Source organism: Heterocephalus glaber, unplaced genomic scaffold, assembly GCF_053883595.1.
Source record: "Heterocephalus glaber isolate CG9 unplaced genomic scaffold, H.glaber_assembly_v1.0 deba00001472, whole genome shotgun sequence".
NCBI lineage: Eukaryota > Metazoa > Chordata > Mammalia > Rodentia > Bathyergidae > Heterocephalus > Heterocephalus glaber.
Window position 1 is genome coordinate 87430332 of NW_028258315.1, and position 17321 is coordinate 87447652.

General features: G+C 43.6%; 2 protein-coding genes and 1 pseudogene across 4 annotated transcripts in view; 1 reads left to right on the plus strand and 2 right to left on the minus strand.

The window, feature by feature from the left end:
* Positions 1 to 644: 644 nt before the first annotated feature.
* Positions 645 to 2730, minus strand: LOC147826465 (uncharacterized protein C2orf78 pseudogene; annotated as a pseudogene).
* A 24-nt stretch (positions 2731 to 2754) lies between these two features.
* Positions 2755 to 17321, plus strand: part of Asb14 (ankyrin repeat and SOCS box containing 14) — a 99221-nt gene continuing 84654 nt past the window's right edge. Inside the window, exons 1-6 of one of the 3 annotated variants that reach the window (XM_087182342.1) lie at positions 2755 to 2892; positions 6440 to 6525; positions 8987 to 9182; positions 15720 to 15932; positions 16412 to 16655; positions 17080 to 17141. The gene's annotated coding sequence lies outside the window, so the exon portion shown is untranslated. Of the gene's footprint in view, positions 2893 to 6439; positions 6526 to 8986; positions 9183 to 15719; positions 15933 to 16411; positions 16656 to 17079; positions 17277 to 17321 lie in introns of all 3 variants that reach the window. The other 2 variants (XM_087182341.1, XM_087182343.1) reach the window with 2 other exon arrangements.
* Positions 3130 to 8173, minus strand: LOC147826466 (uncharacterized protein C2orf78-like). Its single transcript, XM_087182351.1, has 3 exons — positions 7833 to 8173; positions 4174 to 4365; positions 3130 to 3952 (listed from the first exon to the last, which is right to left on the minus strand). The coding sequence occupies exons 1-3, from the start codon at positions 7837 to 7839 to the stop codon at positions 3660 to 3662; spliced, it is 492 nt and encodes a 163-aa protein (XP_087038477.1). The 5' UTR covers positions 7840 to 8173; the 3' UTR covers positions 3130 to 3659.

The window sequence follows — 17321 nt, forward strand, 5'->3', positions numbered from 1 at the left end:
CTCTGCATCCAGCGGGATCCCAGGCCATTGCTGAACCTGACCTGAAAAGGGCCGCAGTGGTCCTGGTCTCACGTGTTTGGAAGCTAACTGAGGTGGCGCCCCTCTGCCGCCCTGCGCGTGGGTGTTGTGGAAGTGGTGATTTTTATTGTGGGCCATGTTCTAGGTGGGCCTTGTGCTGCTGACACTCATGTGTCCAGGTATGACACCATTCGCTGCCCCCAGGACAGTCAGTCCCCTGGTAGCTTGACCGGGGTTTGGGAGCCACATTTCCCAACTATAATCTGAGGTGGCCCAAGTGTGTTGGAGATGTGTCCTGGATCAAAACCCAGGCTCCACGAGAGGGGTGATGCCTTTCCTCTGCTCAGCCCACACCCATCCTGTGCTGTCATGGACCTTGTCCAAATCGTATTCTTTCACCCTGACCCAAGACTTAGTGTCTCCTGTCACTTCACCCATATTCAATTCTTCTTCTGAGCCCATGTGATCTCTCTTCTTTGGCCTTTTTGACTCAAATCTTATTTCTTTCTCCTTGCCCAGCTCTTAACCTGTGTGCCCATGTTCTGTCACCCAGCATTAAGTTGCTTCTTTTAAATGCATGCTTTGATCCCCACCTGTACCAAAGGAAACCACAGTGAACACACCTCAAAACTTAAAAGTGGGCTTTATTTCCTATCTATTTGTTCTACTGAGCTCCTCTGCTGAGGAGCTATATTATAATGAAAATAACCAGGATGTGGTTATGATAATCTTCAGTGGTACATCAGAATCAGCAAATTTCTACTTCTCTCTGCATATCTAAGTGGAGAACCACTTGATACCAAAGAGGCTGGACAGTGCTCCTGGCTCTCATCTTACGTATCCGTAGTATTGAGCAATTTCCATGTCTGTCTCCCTCTGCCTGAAAAACTGCAGCTTCCCTAAGGAGGTGTATTTGGCAGCCAGCTCCCGCTCTAGCTGAGCCTGCCTCTTCATCGCTTCTCGCTCTGGTCTCTGTTCCTCTGTAATCGGGGTTGACAGGACTGGTTGGGGAACGCTGGGCTCCCTCCAGGGAATTCGCTGGCGGCTGAAGTCTTCGATGAGATACGGGTGGTGCCGCAGAGGTGGGGAACTGCACTGCTTGGTCAGACCGGTGGCTACAGGCACTCTTCTGAGTGAGGAGCAAGGTGATGTTGCCCGGGATGCAGGCTTAGACACTGCAGGCCGAGGAACTCCGGGCTGGGTCTTCCAGGTCAGGTGTGCTTGGCTGGCATTGTTCAGAACTGGCTGAGCTGGTTTGATGGGATGCATCAGAGAGGTGTTGCCAGCAGCTGTTTGGGATGGCTGTGCTGTGTCAGTGGCAGCAGGTTGGACAGGGTGAGCTATAGTGGGCTGCCTTGAGGCTGGAGGCTGTGGCCTTCGGCAAACGGGTCGGGATGGAGGCTTTTCTGGGCTGGGAAAAGACAGTGGTATTAACTTCACCTGCCCAGGTGGGGGCAGCTCACACAGGGATGAAGATGAAGCCTCTGCTTCAGCAGTGCTGGGGGGGTTCCGGGCATCATCCCGAGGGATTTTCCCCTCACATGGGACCCCTGGCCAAGATTTGCCTGTTGACGTCTTGAGATCTTTGGTGCTACTCGATGCTCCCAGGGCCCTGGAGGAAAAGCTTCCACCTTTCTTATCCAACTTCTTCCCTAAAGGGTGGAAAACCTGCACAGATTCCAGCAAGTGCATGCCTAGGCTGGTGTGAGGCATTTTAAATACCTCTTGACCAATCACAGGTTGTTGTCTCTTGCGCTTCCGGTTAGGAATCGTTGGCACCTCTTCTGCCTTGACCTTAGGCTCAGACTGCTTATTCTCAAGAGCTTTCTTGGCATTATTGCCTTTGGTTCTCTTGTCCTTCCCTTTCCCATGACCCTCATCTTGGTTGGTTCTGCTGGATGCCATCATTGGAGATTTTCTGTAGGACTTCTCAACCGTGTCCTTGGGAGCCCTGTCACTGGCTGCTGCACTAAAAATGCACCCTTTTCCCCCTGACAGGCTCTCGAGGTCCATGAGCTGCAGTTTAGCCTCAGGAGCTCCAGTGATAACCTCAGAAGCTTTATGTTTCTTCTTCCTCAACTTTGCTGAAGGAACATTGGTGATAGCTGAGTTTTCCTGCACACCATTCTCATGAATCTCATGAGTGTCTTGGGCTAGGATGGTTGTGGGCTGATTGGACTGATCAAGATCTTCCAAGGACTGGAGCACCTGGGGAAGTTGAATGTCCTCTACCAGGGCCCCAATATCTGCCCAACCCGGGCTGGACTCAATCCCCTTGTCAAGGGTCCCTGGGTCCTGGGGAGTCAGGTGGCACTTTCCCAAGAGGGCATCTTCAGAACGAGGATTCTCAGGGATTGGATGCTCAGTGGAAGCCAGCAGCTCGGGAGAATCAGCGGATGCCAAGGAGAATAAAGGCTGATCTTGGGTGCCTATAAAGATCTTCTGGGCATCCAGAGGCTCTAAGCCCTCGCTTCTCATCTCATGCCAGTTCTTCTTCTCTGATTGCTCCCAGCTTGAATCCAAGGCCAAGGAATGAGTGGAATTATGCACTGGAGCTCCCGCTGAAATGCCCCCAGACTCAGTTGGTGGGCTTCCCTCAGGCAACTGGGCATTTTTGGTGCTGCAGGACTCTGGGATTTCTGCAAGTTGTGACACAAACCCTGCCTGGCTCAGGGCTTGCCATCCCACATATGTCTCTGTCTCTGGGGACATTCCCTTTACTGCAAATGAAACAAGGGAAAAGTCAGTCTTTCCTAAGGGAGTTGCACCCCGTTCACACCAGCACAGCCCTCGGGAGCCCACCAAGAGTCAGCAAGGCCTTCCCATTCCCTCTCCTTAAGGACCATGGACAGGACCTTGCTTTATAGCTAGGAGGTAACTGTTCTTCCTGCTTATCAGCTGATGTCTTTCTTTTTATGGCTTTCTTTTTAGGTCCTAGGATTGTTCTTAGTCAAAGGAAACAAAGTGATTTTTAGATCAGGATATATTTTGGTACAGTGCTAGAGTATTGTCTACTATGCACAAGGCCCTGTGCACTGTATACCCTCCCGCGCACACACACACACACCACACACGCAGATGTGCAAGCACCCACATATGTGCACTCTCACAGATAGAGCTGTTCAGGTGTAGCTTCCTACTCTCAGATACTCTCAGTGCTCTCCTCTCTTGCTGGTATAAGTACACTTCTTGCCTTGGACTAGGAGAGATAAGGTCTTACTTATGCAAAATGTGAGCAGGACAAGTACTGAGGCACAAGCTTTGGACAGGATCTCTGAAATATAAGGTATTCCATCTTGCTGAAAATGAGGGAAATGAAACTGTCCTCACCACCTTAAACTTGGAAGTGTCTTCCAAAGGGACCACAGCAGTAGAAGACCAAAGGGAATTGCTTATGGAGGGCTGCTAAAGGGGAACTCATCCTTAAGAGCTCTGAGAAGTGTGGCCTGCCTCAGTGGCCTCCTGGGCTGCTCTTGAGCATCAGGGATGGCCTCTATGGTGTCCTTCATTCCCTACTTACAGAGTCTGGAAGCAGAGCCCATCTCAGGCCTGAAATTCTGCCTATCTCTATGCTTACCTGTACTCAGCAGGAGATTCACCCCTCCTGCATAGTGGCACCCTGATCCCTTTTGTTTCTGCTCTCAGTACCCACCTTGGAAACTCATTTTCATGTTGGCTTGCACAGATCCAGAATAGCAGATGGCAGGAGAAGCTGATGTTACGACACTTGTATGCTGAATCTCCTTCAACACCATTACCATCTCTGGCTGAGGGGCAGCAGCCCCACTGCCTGTGTGTGACAGAAACTCATATGGCTGCAGTCCTCCAAGCTCTGCACATATCAGAGGCCCCATTGCACTTTGATTGTAGTAGTGGTAGCCCTGTCCTTGGTTCGGAATGTATGGTGATGGTGTTGGCTGAACCAGGCTGGCAGCTATAGATGGATAAATGGGGGTGATTTACCATGGGTATTAGCATGGGCAGGCATAGATGAGGAGACAACTGTTGTGCTCTGGTTAGTGACAGACACCGTAAAGGTCTCCAATGGTGGATGCCTGCTTCCAGAGCCTGCCATGCCATCCCACTGCCAAATATCTGGACAGAACCCAACCAAAGAGGACATCTACCCCTGGCCAGCAGCCCCTGAAAACCTACTTTCACTACAGTGTTGATAAGTGTAGGAACTGGCTATGACTGGCTGGAAGTAGTTGACAGAAGCTGAGGGCAGCAGCCATGCTGAAGTGAGGGCTGGACCACTTGATGTTAAGGGAGCAGCCATGCTCATGATGAAAGGTGATAGCTCCAGAGGATTGGAGGTTCCCATGGATAGTGGAATTTGGAAATTTTCTGTAGGAAACAAGAGAACCATGAAAACATGGGTGAGACCGACAAATTCTCCCTATTTTTGATCACCAATATTATCTATCCTAAAGTCCTTGTAATCAGGATGCTTGTGATGCCAATATTTAGTGAGCTTCCAGGAATTACTTTCAGATGTTCCTTAATAACTGGAACACTTTGGAACTCTTTCCATGAGCTATCTACCTCCCTCTTGGGTCACTGGAGATCCAAAGTATCCTATGCATGTGTGCTCTGTGCACCCTGTGCTGCCCTTCAGCCTGCCTTCACACTGACTCATGACCCTGGGTGGTGGATTTGGAGCCTTTCAGACCTAGAAGGTCCTTAGAGAACTGTAACCTTATCAGTTATGAGTGGGGAGACTGAGACAAGAGAGGCCCATTGACTTGTCCAAGTCCTCCCATGGTGTACTACTGGGACTGGGTTACAGAGCATGACTTCCCTTGCTCAGGACTTTGTGTGCTGGGCACAGGCCAGAAACCAGCAGGAAATGAACTTTCACCTGCACATCTTTGCTACTCACTTGCTACAAGACAGTATAACTCTTGCCATTGTTATCTTTCATGTCTCATTGTGCTTGTGCAGGACGCTCGCTGTCTCCCAGGGGTCATTTGTAACCCAGGCTCATTGCTAAATTGCAAGAGTCATTCTTTCCCTTCTCGAGCCTAGCTTCTGATCCTAAGTCACCATGACTACTGAGGGTTAGTTTCTCAAGAAGTGATTTTGGGAAGAAAAATGTTCTTTAAACTTTCTGACCTGAAAGTTACTCATCTACAAAGAGGTGATGCAAATAAGCACAGTGACAGTTCACCCATGAGTGAAAGGGACATACTCCCTGCGATACACCTAGATGGAGATGGAAGAGGGGCTGGAAATGTACAAAGTAAAAGGAAGAACATATAGCGCCACAGACTGAAAAGGGACATACAGAATATAATAAAAAAATGAGGTGCAAGAATCCCAGGCTGCTCATTTACTAGTTTGTTTAGCAAGCATAAAAGGATACTGAATTTATGGAGAAAGAAAGTGCTGTTATACCTGCAACATTAGGAAAACAAACATGATTGACTCTATTGTAGGGAGCAGGATAAACCAAAGGCAGCCCCCCATAGATGGTGATTTTGAATGTAGTTCTCCTGAATACATGTGGGCAGGTAAACAATTTCAGTGAAAAAATGGGGAACAAGCCTCAAAAGGAAACAAATGTGAACATCTAGCAAGTCATAACATATATTCCAAACCTGGTGTGAAGGTGGGAATAGCGGTATGTGTCTGTCTGTAGCACCAAAACTCAGGAGGCTGAGGCAGGAGGATTGATCAGCTCAGAATTCAATTTGGAGACCAAATTAGTCAACCTGTGGAGACCTCATCTCAAAAATAAACAAAAAATGAAAGAAGGCAAAAAAAAATGAAAGAAAGAAGGAAAGAAAGAGAAGAAATCCCACAGAGCATGGAGTGCAAACAAGTATAAAGGAATTCCATTATTGTTCTCATTCACTTTTGTCTTGACTGTCACCCACCAAGCAACAGATGTTCATCCCACAAGACAGATTTGACACGTGATATTATCACATAACAGGCTAGGGAAAGACACATGAAAAGAGAAGCACAAAGCTTTCATTTCTCCTCACCGTCTACTAAATAAATATCTTCAATAATCAGGAAGGTATTTCACTCCTACAAGGTAACAAATCTATCACTGCTAGAATACAAAGAAAATGATATTGGTTTTTTCTTTTCTTTCTTTGTTGTTGTTGTTGTTGTTGTTTTGTGTTGCTATAGATTCTCACTAATTGGCCCAGGCTGGGCTTTTACTTATGGCCTTCCTGCCTCAGCCTCCCTTATAGCCAGGAGAACAGAAACTGAAATAATTCTTTAAAAGGTAGGAAATCTCACAGGAGCTCACAAAATTATTTTCTATAAGTGTGGAATGAGAGATATGGGGCTTGACATTTTTTCTTATACGTGAGCAGGTATTTCATTGGTTTCTTGGGTGTCAAAAACTGTTCATGAGTATGAATATTAATGAAGACGCTGATAGCAAATATGCATTCTGTTTTAGGAAGAAAACTTTCATAAAGATGACAAGCACTCTTCACCTGAAACTCACAGGCACGCAAAGGGAGTGGGTTTTTGGATACTCAAGGGGTAAGAAACATCATTTAATAAATCTGTTTAGTTTAGGGCCAGGGATTTAGCTCAGTGGCACCGTGTCTACCTTGCAAGCACAAGGTCCTGAGTTCAATCCCTGGTACCAAAAAAAAAAAAAATCTATTTAGTTTAAAAATCAATCTGAAATAGAAGTTGAAAATTGTTTCCCTGGCCCTCTGGATGATGAGTTTTTAGCATGTATATAGGAAGAATTGTGTGTGAAACAACCGAAATGCTCACATTAAAGTATTATCAGGTGGCATCTATGTTGGTATAAGCAAGAGGAACAAAGCAATCAGACCATGACATTTCTGATAAGGTGCATTCTCCAAGGGAAACCCTAAGCTAGCCTTAGTTTCCTTCTTACACCATTAAAGGCAGCATTGGGCAAGCCCGCCTTGTTCTGCCCTTGTCTTAAGAGATTGCACTCTGTTCTTTCCGTGGTCCCTTGAAGCCTTTGGTGGTCTCCAAGATTCTAGCCCACACACTATCACCTTCCTTTCTGGAGAATGTCCCCATGCCCCCCATCTCTTTTCTTTTTGTTATTTTTCTCCCCTTTAATTTTGCATGTTTCCCCCTCCTTCTCCCTCCAATTCCAGGCACTTTCTGTTGGCCCCTGCTTCACGGAAACCCTCCCAACTGTCCTTCTCCTCCAGTATCAGCCTGGGTATAGCCCAGCCCTTTGATCATGGTGTCTGCCTGTTTGTGTTTTCACCCAGTTCAGACAGAAATCTCTGGAACATAAGAATAGTTCATTTTGAATATCATCAGAGTAAAAGTGGAAATACTAGTGTAGGGAGACTGCCAGTGATGAAATAGTGGCAGTTTTCTACCCCACGTAGTTTTTTTTTTTTCTCATTTTCTGTTGAAACAAACACACTTAATATGTCTTGGATTAGAGTTTCTGTTCCTACCTACGACCTTTAAGACTCTGTTAGAATAGAAAGGGAACAAAGCATAGGCAGCTGGTCATCCTCAGGGAGCAGTTGAGGAAACACTTTTATTTAAGAGTAAATCAGGGCCGGGAATTAGCTCAGCGGTTTCGCCGCCTGCTGCGCAAACCCAAGGACTCCAGTCTGACCCCCGGTATCAAAAAAAAAAAGAAAAAAGAAAAAAAAAGAGTAAATCATCTACCCAAAGTCCTATCCTTACTAAAGATTCAAGCCATAAATGAAATTAAGTCTGTAGATTTCCAGTTCAAGACCTTCCTCCAGTCTCCCGAGTATTTGGTCCCCACTAGCAAACTGATTTGGGAGAGGAGGAAATGTGTAATGTCGAAGACCTCTGAACTTAACTGTCCTTACCTGACATGGTCAGAGAAGGGGTAACAGCGATTGGAGATACAAAGGACGAGAGGGTAATGAAGGATATCTGGGTGGCTGAAGCTGAAGTGAACAAGTATTCAGTGGGAAGAGCACTGGTCACACTGTCCACTTAACTATGACCCAGGCGTCCCTTCAGACTACTCCACGGAAATTCAAAACATTTCCCCAGCCAATGGTAAGTTGGCAGTTGGATGACGTCACATAGGGGGCAGTTGAAAGAGCTGAGGTAGCCAATAGGGAGGTCAGATTCCCAACCAGAAGCCGTGATTGGATGGAGAGAATGCAGGTAACTTAGAACAGCACCTGAAAGATTGAGTGAGCTCTGGGGTGGTGACTTCCCATGAGACAGACATGACTCTCTCACTTACACACCTTCTGTTGTAGAGAGCACCTCCAAGCATCTTCAAAATTGTCTGGAGTGAAGTCATTTATATTGTGTATGTAATACTACTCATGACAGTAGGTAATAACCTACCCATAAGTATGTATTATATGCAGAATATAATAATATAATTTATAATTTGATTTATAAATATAAATTGTATCATAATTTATAATTTATATAATAATATAATTTTCTTTTCCATGAGGAAGAGAGAAAGAGACCTCCAGTAGAGTAATGACAATTATTCTGAAGCCATCGGGGTCCATGTGATTAGTGAACTTACTGCAGCTTTCAAGGACCCAAGGAAGGGACATGAGAGCTCTTTGAGTAACCTGGTTGAAGAGACGGGTGAAGTCCTTTGAGTGCACCTAGTAGGGAATGCTGTGGTCCCAGGTGCTTCTCTCTTAGTTCGTGTTCCTTGAGCTGGGCTTGGCCACACCAGGAGGACTTGTATATCCTTCCTGCTCTCCTTCTCCCGAGTACCTTCACTGCAAGGCTTGTTTCTTGGGCAAGCCTTGATTTGACTTTGAATTCCTATACCTAGAGATGTTATTTCCTGTCCATTCCCAAAGCCAGGGTCTCCTTTTCCATTCATTCATTCATTCATTCATTCACTCATTCATCATTCACTTGTTTATGTTAGCAATACACAATGTTTACATTCTCTGTGTCAATTTGGTGCATGTACATTACACACCTTAATTCCTTTTTCTGCCTCTTTCCTTCCCTTCTTTCACCCTCCCATTAGTGCCTTCATGCTCTGACAGCCAGACTCTGACCAGGACCACCAGTCTTCACAGAGGTAGTGGAGAGAGCTGACTGCAAACATGCCCTGCCATGCACCTTGGTCAAGGTTCTTCCACCCTTAATTTGCTGCCTCTGGCTCCCTGCTATCTGGCTCTTCCACACATGATAGGCATTGAGGATGCTTTGTGTCTTCTTTGGTAAGTGAAGCCTGTGTGACAGGTACTACAACCTCCTCCCCAGGATGCAGACAGCTAGCACAGAATCTGAGGACTCTCATATTTTCATGGCATAAGGACATGTGTCTTTCTCCACCATGCATGGGCATAAGGACAGGCAAAACAAAGAGAAGGATAGTTAGAAAGGAAAGAAGATGAAACCCAGGCACAGGGGAGGTGAGGATGCTGGACACAGCGTACCCATTATGGTCTCTGATTTTCTATAGGGAAGGATTCCACACAGTCCGGCCTCACCTACACAACAGATAACTCAATATTTTCAGGTGGCAAAACAATCCAGAAAATATCATTCATTCCATGACCTGGAGAAAAAAACAAATATATTTTCTCCTTCCCCCCCACACATGTTATTTTTACGAATGCCGTAGATGGAAGACAGATTGCATGTTTTTCTCTTCATGGTTGTTCTTTTTTCTTTCTCTTTCTTTCTTTCTTTCTTTCTGTCTTTTTTTTTTTTTTTTGCTTAAATTTGTGTATTGGTACATTTGAGGTTTACAATATGTTTACATTTATCATTGGGTGCATGTAACTGTACAAGTTGTATCTTCGTTCGTATTTTTTCCCCATGACCTGTGCACCCTTCATCCCTCCAACCTTCCCTATTTACATACTTTGTTTCCTTCTTTTTTTCTTTTCTCATAATTTTTCCTTTCCATTCTTTCCTTTCCCCATTTCCTCCCACCACCTCTACCCCTTTGTACCTTTTCCTATTTCAAAGTATCAATTATTAGTTATTAATCCTTATTTCCACTCTCAGTTTCTCACACTAGAGAAACTATTTGGTATTTACACATGTGTGTTTTATTTATTTCACTTAAGAGTATCGCCTCAATATGCATCCATTTAGCTATAAATGACTCTAGTTTCTCGTTCTTTACGGCTGAGTAGTACTCCATTTTATTAAAAAACCACATCTTCTTTATCCAGTTTCCAGTTGATGGGCACTTGGGCTGTTTCCAAATTTTAGTTTTTACAAACTGTGCCGCTGTAAACATGGGTACACATATATTTCTATGGTATAAATCTTTTAATTCTTTTGGGAAAATACCCAGCAGGGGAACAGCTGGGTCAAATGGGACCTCCAGCCCTAGTTCTTTGAGGTGTCTCCACACTGATTTCCACAGTGGTTGCACCAGTCTGCACTCCCACCAACAATGGAGAAGGGTCCCTTTCTCCCCACACCCCCGCCAGCATTTGTTAGTGGTTGATTTCTTGATAGCAGCCATTCTTTCTGGGGTGAGGTGGAATCTCAGTGTTGTTTTCATCTGCATCTCTCAAATGACCAGTGATGTTGAACATTTTTTCATGTTTATTTGCTGCTTTTACTTCTTTGTCCGAGAAATGTCTGTTCATTTCAGATGCCCATTTTTGAATTGGGTCTTTGAATTTGGGGGGTCTGATTTTTTTCAGTTCTTTATATATTCTAGATAGTAGACCTTTGTCTGAGGTACAGCTGCTAAAAATTTTTTCCCACATTGTAGGTTGTCTGTTAGCTCTGTTGGTGATTTCTCTTGCAGTGCAGAAGCTTTTTAATAAGATGAAATCCCAGTTGTTGATTCTTTCTGCTCGTTCCCATGTATTGAGGTTTTGTTCATAAAGTCTTTTCCTATGCCAATATCTTCAAGAGTTCTACTTAACTTATCTTCCAGCAAGCTTAGTGTTTCTGTCTTAATATTTAGATCTTTAATCCACTTCCATCTTAGTTTAGTGCCTGGTGATAGATATGGGTCTAGTTTTAATCTCTGACAGGTTGAAATCCAGTTCTTCCAACACCATTTATTAAACAGGCTATCTTTCCTCCAATGAGGGTGGTTGGCTCCTTTGTCAAAGATGAGGTGGCTGAGTATGTCATGTCTGAAGTTGTTTCTGCATCTTCTAATCTATTCCACTGATCCTCAGGTCTGTTTCTTTGCCAGTACCATGGTGTTTTTATCACAGTAGCTTTGTAGTATAGTTTCAAGTTGGGGATTGTGATACCCCCAGCCATGTCTCTGTTGCCCAGAATTGCTTTTGCTATTCTAGGTCTCTTCTGGTTCCAAATGAATTTTTGGATTGTTTTCTCTAGTTCTGTGAAGTACCATGTTGGAATTTCAATTGGCATTGCATTAAATCTATATAGCAGTTTTGGAAGTATGGCCATTTTCACTATATTGATTCTTCCTACCCAGGAACAAGGGATGTCTTTCCATTTTCTTACATCCTCCTCGATCTCCTTTTTCAGGTTGCTGTAGTTTTCAGTGTAGAGGTCTTTTGCTTCCTTTATTAGACTGATTCCTAGATATTTCATTTTTTTGGATGCTATTGTAAAAGGAATTGTTTCCCTAATTTCTCTCTCAGTGAGTCTGCTATTTGTGTTTGACAAGGCTATTGTTTTTTTGAGCGTTGACCTTATATCCAGCTACTCTACTGAATCTGTCAATTAAGTCTGGAAGTCTTTTGGTAGAGTTTTTTGGGTCTTCTATGTAAAGTATCATATCATCAGCAAATAATGACAGTTTAACTTCTTCCTTTCCTATCTGTGTTCCTTTTATTTCTCTCTCTTTTCTAATTGCTGTGGCTAATGTTTCCAGAACTGTATTGAACAGGAGTGGTGATAGTGGACATCCTTGTCTTGTTCCTGATTTTAGAGTGAAAGTTTTCAGTTTTTGACCATTTAGTATGATGTTGGCTGTTGGTTTCTCATAGATAGCCTTAATGAGGTTGAGATAAAGACCTTCTATTTCAATTTTCTGTAGCATTTTTATCATGAATGGGTGTTGGATTTTGTCGAATGCTTTTTCTGCATCTATTGAGATGATCATATGGTTTTTATCCTTGACTCTGTTAATATGGTGTATTACATTTATTGATTTATGAATGTTGAACCATCCTTGCATCCCTGGGGTAAGTCCGACTTGGTCAGGATGTATGATCTTCTTGATGACCACCTGTATTCTGCTTGCCAGTATCTTGTTGAGGATTTTTGCATCTATGTTCATTAGGGAGAGTGGGCTGTAGTTCTCTTTTTCGGATGGGTCTTTCCCTGGTTTTGGAATCAGAGTAACACTTGCTTCCAGGAATGAGTTTGGAAGCCTTGCTTCCCTTTCAATTTCCTTGATGAGTTTAAAGAGTAATGGCATTAGTTCTTTAAATGTCTTGCAGAATTCAGCAGTGAAGCCATCAGGACCTGAGCTTTTCTTTGTTGGTAAATATTTTATTGCATTTTCAATTTCACTCATTGTAATTGGGGTGTTTAGAATTTCTATATCTTCTTCATTTAACTTTGGCAATTCATATGTATCTAGGAATCTGTCCATTTCTTCTGTGTTTTCCATTTTATTAGAGTACAGGTTCTCGAAGTAGGTATTGATGATCCTCTGGATTTCTGCTGGGTCTGTTGTGATTGCTGCTTTTTCATTCTCAATTGCATGGATTTGAGCCTTTTCTTTCCTTTTTTTGATAAGGTTGGCTAAAGGTTTATCAATTTTATTTATTCTTTCAAAAAACCAACTCTTTGATTCATTAATTTTTTTGTATCATTCTCTTAGTCTCCATTGCATTGATTTCTGCTCTGATCTTTATAATCTCCTCTCTTGTGCAAGCTTTGGGTTTGTTGTTCTCTTCTTTTTCTAGGAGTTTGAGGTTCTGGATTAGGTTATTTATCTGAGTTCTCTCTGTTTTCCTAATATGGGCATTCACTTCTATGAATTTCCCATGTAGAACTGCTTTCATTGTGTCCCATAGATTCCTGTATGTTGTACTTGCATTGTCATTTACTTGTAGAAACTCTCTAATTTCTTCTTTAATTTCCTCTGTCACCCATTGATTGTTCGGGAGGGTGTTATTCAATTTCCAGGTGTTTGTGGGAGTTTTGCAGTTTCTCATGTTATTGGTCTCCAATTTTATTGCACTATGGTCTGATAATATACAGGGGGAAATTTCAGTTCTTTTACATTGACTTAGATATATCCTGTGAGCTAGCATGTGGTCTATTTTGGAGAATGACCCGTGTGCAGCTGAAAAGAATGTGTATTCTGATTGTGTGGGGTGGAACGCTCTGTAAATATCTATTAAGTCCATTTGTTCAATAGGTTGGTTCAGTTCTTGAATTTCCTTGTTAATTTTTTGTCTAGATGATCTGTCTATTTGTGATAGTGGGGTATTGAGGTCCCCCACTACAACTGTATTAGTGCTTATTTGGTTTTTCATGTCCATTAATATTTGTTTTGTATAGTTGGGGGCATTCATATTTGGTGCATATATATTTAGGATTGTCATCTCTTCCTCTTGGATTGTTCCCTTCACAAGGATGTAGTGACCATCTTTGTCTCTCTTAATTAGTTTTGGTTTGAAATCTACTTTGTCTGCAAATAAGAATGCTACCTCTGCTTTTTTCTCGGTTCCTGTTGCATGGAGAGCCATTTTCCATCCTTTTACTTTCAGTCTATGAATTTCTTTTTGAGTTAGGTGTGTTTCTTGTACACAGCAGATTGCTGGATTTTGCTTCTTAATCCATTCTGTCGGTCTACTTCTTTTGATTGGTGAATTGAGGCCATTAACATTGATAGTTATAATTGATAGATATTGACTCATCCTTCTCATGATGTTTTACTGTTGTTGGCTCTTATTTCTTTTTCCCCCTTTCCCTTTAGATTCTTACCTTGCCTAGTGGCTTCCCTCTGTTGAGCCTCGTGGAGTTGTGACCTTCATTGCCTTTTTCTAGGATATTGTTTACAATTGTTTGGAGTGCTATTTTGGTGTTCATGAAATTTCTCAGGTGTTCTTTGTCATAGAAGTATCTAATTTCCCCATCGATTTTGAAAGATAATTTTGCAGGATACAACAGTCTAGGTTGGAAGTTATTTTCTTTCAGGGCTTGAAATACTTTACTCCAGCCTCTCCTTGATTTGAGGGTTTGTGTTGAGAAGTCTGCCATGATCCTGATGGGCTTTCCTTTATAGGTGATTTGTTTCTTTTCTCTAACTGCCTGTAGGATTTTGTTCTTCTATTGGGTTTCTGGGATTTTGACTATTATATGTCTAGGTGTAGATTTGTTTTGATCGTGGCTAGGTGGAGTTCTACATGCCTCACTTATCTGTATGTCCAATTCTCCACCTCTGTCTGGGAAGTTTTCTACTGTGACTTCTGTGAACAGTTTTTTATGTCAATTGTACTTTCTCCTGTTTTTTCGTGATCTCCTATCAGTCTTATGTTATTTTTCTTTGCATCATCTAGCAGCTGCTAAATTGATTTCTCATGGTCCCTTACTATTTTCATGAAATCTCTGTTTTCATGGTCCTTCACTGCAATCCTGTCTTCTATATCTGATATTCTATCTTCAGATTCTCTTAATCTGCTCTGCATGCTTTCAGTGGAGTTTTTAATCTCGAACTCGGGTCCTTGCGCTTGGAGGCAGGCGGCAGAACCACTGAGCTAAATCCCCAGCCCCCCATTTCTTTCTTATGTTGGGTATCCCTGGCTTTCAGGATGTTTCTGAGCTCATCTTTTTTTTTTTTTTTTTTTATCAGTTTCTATTCTAGAGCCTCTAATCATGTCTCTCACTCTGCTCACCATCTCTGTAGTTATCTGGGAGATTATTTCTGCTTTGAATTTTTCTAGAGCCTCACTCATCTGTTTTGCTACTTCCTGTGCCAGTAGTTCAGGGTATCCTGTTGGTTGATTATCAGACTTTCCTACCTCATTTCCCCCAGAATTTGCCTTCTGTGGGGTGGAAGTCTGGGTATGTGACTTGCTTAAATATCTTCTCATATTTGTTTTTCGTATGGTCCTTGGTTTAGTTCCTGGGTTGATATTATGAAGTTTTTCTTGTAAGTATCTTTGTTGATGGATTTAAAACCCTGATGGAATGATTGCTTGTGAGAGGTGTCTACCAGATATAGCTGGTCTTTAGGTTTTGAGTCTCTAATGACGCGCAGGCTGTCTCATTTTCATTATACCAGGAAGGACAACTGTTTAGATCAATCACAACACCTTAGCCCAAGTGATACAATCTGCAACAGCATAGCGTCACATACATCTTAGAGAATGACAATTTGTGGTAGTTATTAATCTACACCTTTAAAAATGAAGGGCCTCCTTCAGGGTATGTCTCTGCTGTCACAATAGACAACGTGGGCAGCAGTGTGCAGTTATAAGTCAGTGAGTCTCAGTAAGCTGGTCCCAGACCCGTGAGATTGAGGCAGAGTCCAGGTTCCGATGGGAGCTGGTGATAAGTTGAGCTCCCTGTCCCTCCAACTTACCAATCACGTTGGTCTGGTCTGCCTCTATTGCAGAGATTCCCTTCACTTTTCCAGTGGGTTTGACTTCCTCAGGGAGCCTGAGACAGGCCCTCTTTCTGTTGTTCACTTGTGCCGCTCAGGACAGTGGCTTTTATGTCCCCCTGTGCCTCTGCAGTGTGTAACCAAGTAGCTGCACAGCCAAAAGTCCATAGGCTGGAAGGGAAGGTGGTTGTTCATTTTGAAGCATTGGCAACTAACTTTGCCTGATGGATTTCTGCAGGAAATTCAAGAAGGGCTGTGAAAAAGGCCCTATGGTGAGTGACACCGTGCCCCAGCATGAGGGAAGGCATCTGCAGCCAGCCCAGCTTGATGTGCACTGCCTACGCTTTTGATCCTCCGGTCAGCAAGCTCCTCACTACCTTCTATTGTGGCTGCAATAACGTGACTCAGGCTTGGGTCCTAACCCGTGGAGACTGTGTGAAGCTGGCTTTGGGTGAGGAAATCTACAGGTTGAATACTATTCCTTGGTGGTCAGCTTTCAGGGTGCCTAGATGGATCTCAGGGATGGTTCTAGAAGTTGATGAAAAGGATTCCAGAGAAACAGCGCATATGAAACACCCTTAAATATTTCTGAAAAACTAACACAAATGCACATTGGAATTTAACAAAATATAAAGGAAGAGGAATTTCACGTGAGTGGGACAGAGTATTCCATCAGTTGTGATAGGTACATGTGGTGCTATGAGTCCATGATTCCTCTGGAAGGATGGACCAAGTGGTCGATGTGGATGTGCCTAAGAGAGCAGGGAAGACTATAGCTCGGAAGCTGTTAGGGGGAGAATGGTGCTCTTTCATGAAATACTTTTTCATATCTTTCTGATTCTTCTCTCACACGACTCTGTGATTTTCAAAGTCAGAAAGTTGAAGTTAAAGTCCCAGCTCCACAATTGTTGGCTCTATTCCCTAATCTAGGAATGGAGTAAAATTTAACCTGGTGCGAAAGGACACAGAGAAGCTCACAGGAAATGCCACATACATTTGCTAGAGAAAACCATCCAATTGTCTACCGTTTAATGGACAAGTGGAGAAAGAAGCACATTCTGAACATAGAACATGATAGAATGCAGTCATAAGAAGCTGTGAAGTACTCTCACACTCTGCTGCATGGTTAAAACTTGACAAGAGTCTGCTGAGTGCAAGACTCCACACCTAACAGGTTGGTCATGGAATGACTCCACGCTCGGGCAAGGTGCAGATAGGCAAATGCAGAGAGGGTAGGGGTTGGGACCACTAAGGGGTTGCAAGGACTTCCCCCTGGCATGGCAAAAATGCTACAGATGCCATCGTGGACTAAATGCCAGTGGATTGTATCTTTAAGTGGGGGATTTTGTTTAGAAAAATGTACCTAAAGAACTCATTTTTACAATTGAAAATACTAGCCTTTCCCTAGTGTGGCTCCTCTGCCCTCACCCCTGCTGGCCCCACCCCACCCCACTCCATTCCTGACCCCCACCTCCATCCCACCAAGTGCCACTTTACCCCCCATTCCCCCATCCCCTCTCCCTGCCCCTATTCCTGAAGCCCTCTGGTGCTTGTGTCCTGAGATCCTGAGGGTGTCCCTGTGTTTGCTCCTGTCCTAGGCAGAGGCCCGAAGCCGGTTCGTCTTGTGCCCTGCTTCTGAGGACTGCACACCTAGACCAAGGTACCTGTCCAGATTTGGGGAGAACAGGACCTGACTGGACTCTGGGCTTCATTTTCAGGCCCGTTTACAAGTTTGATCTCGCCCAACCGTGACCTCTGCACACGGTGCCCTGAAAACCAGGTTGGCTGCCTGCAGGTGGGCTTTCATTGACCCTGTGAGGACTTCATCCCAGGCCGGGCC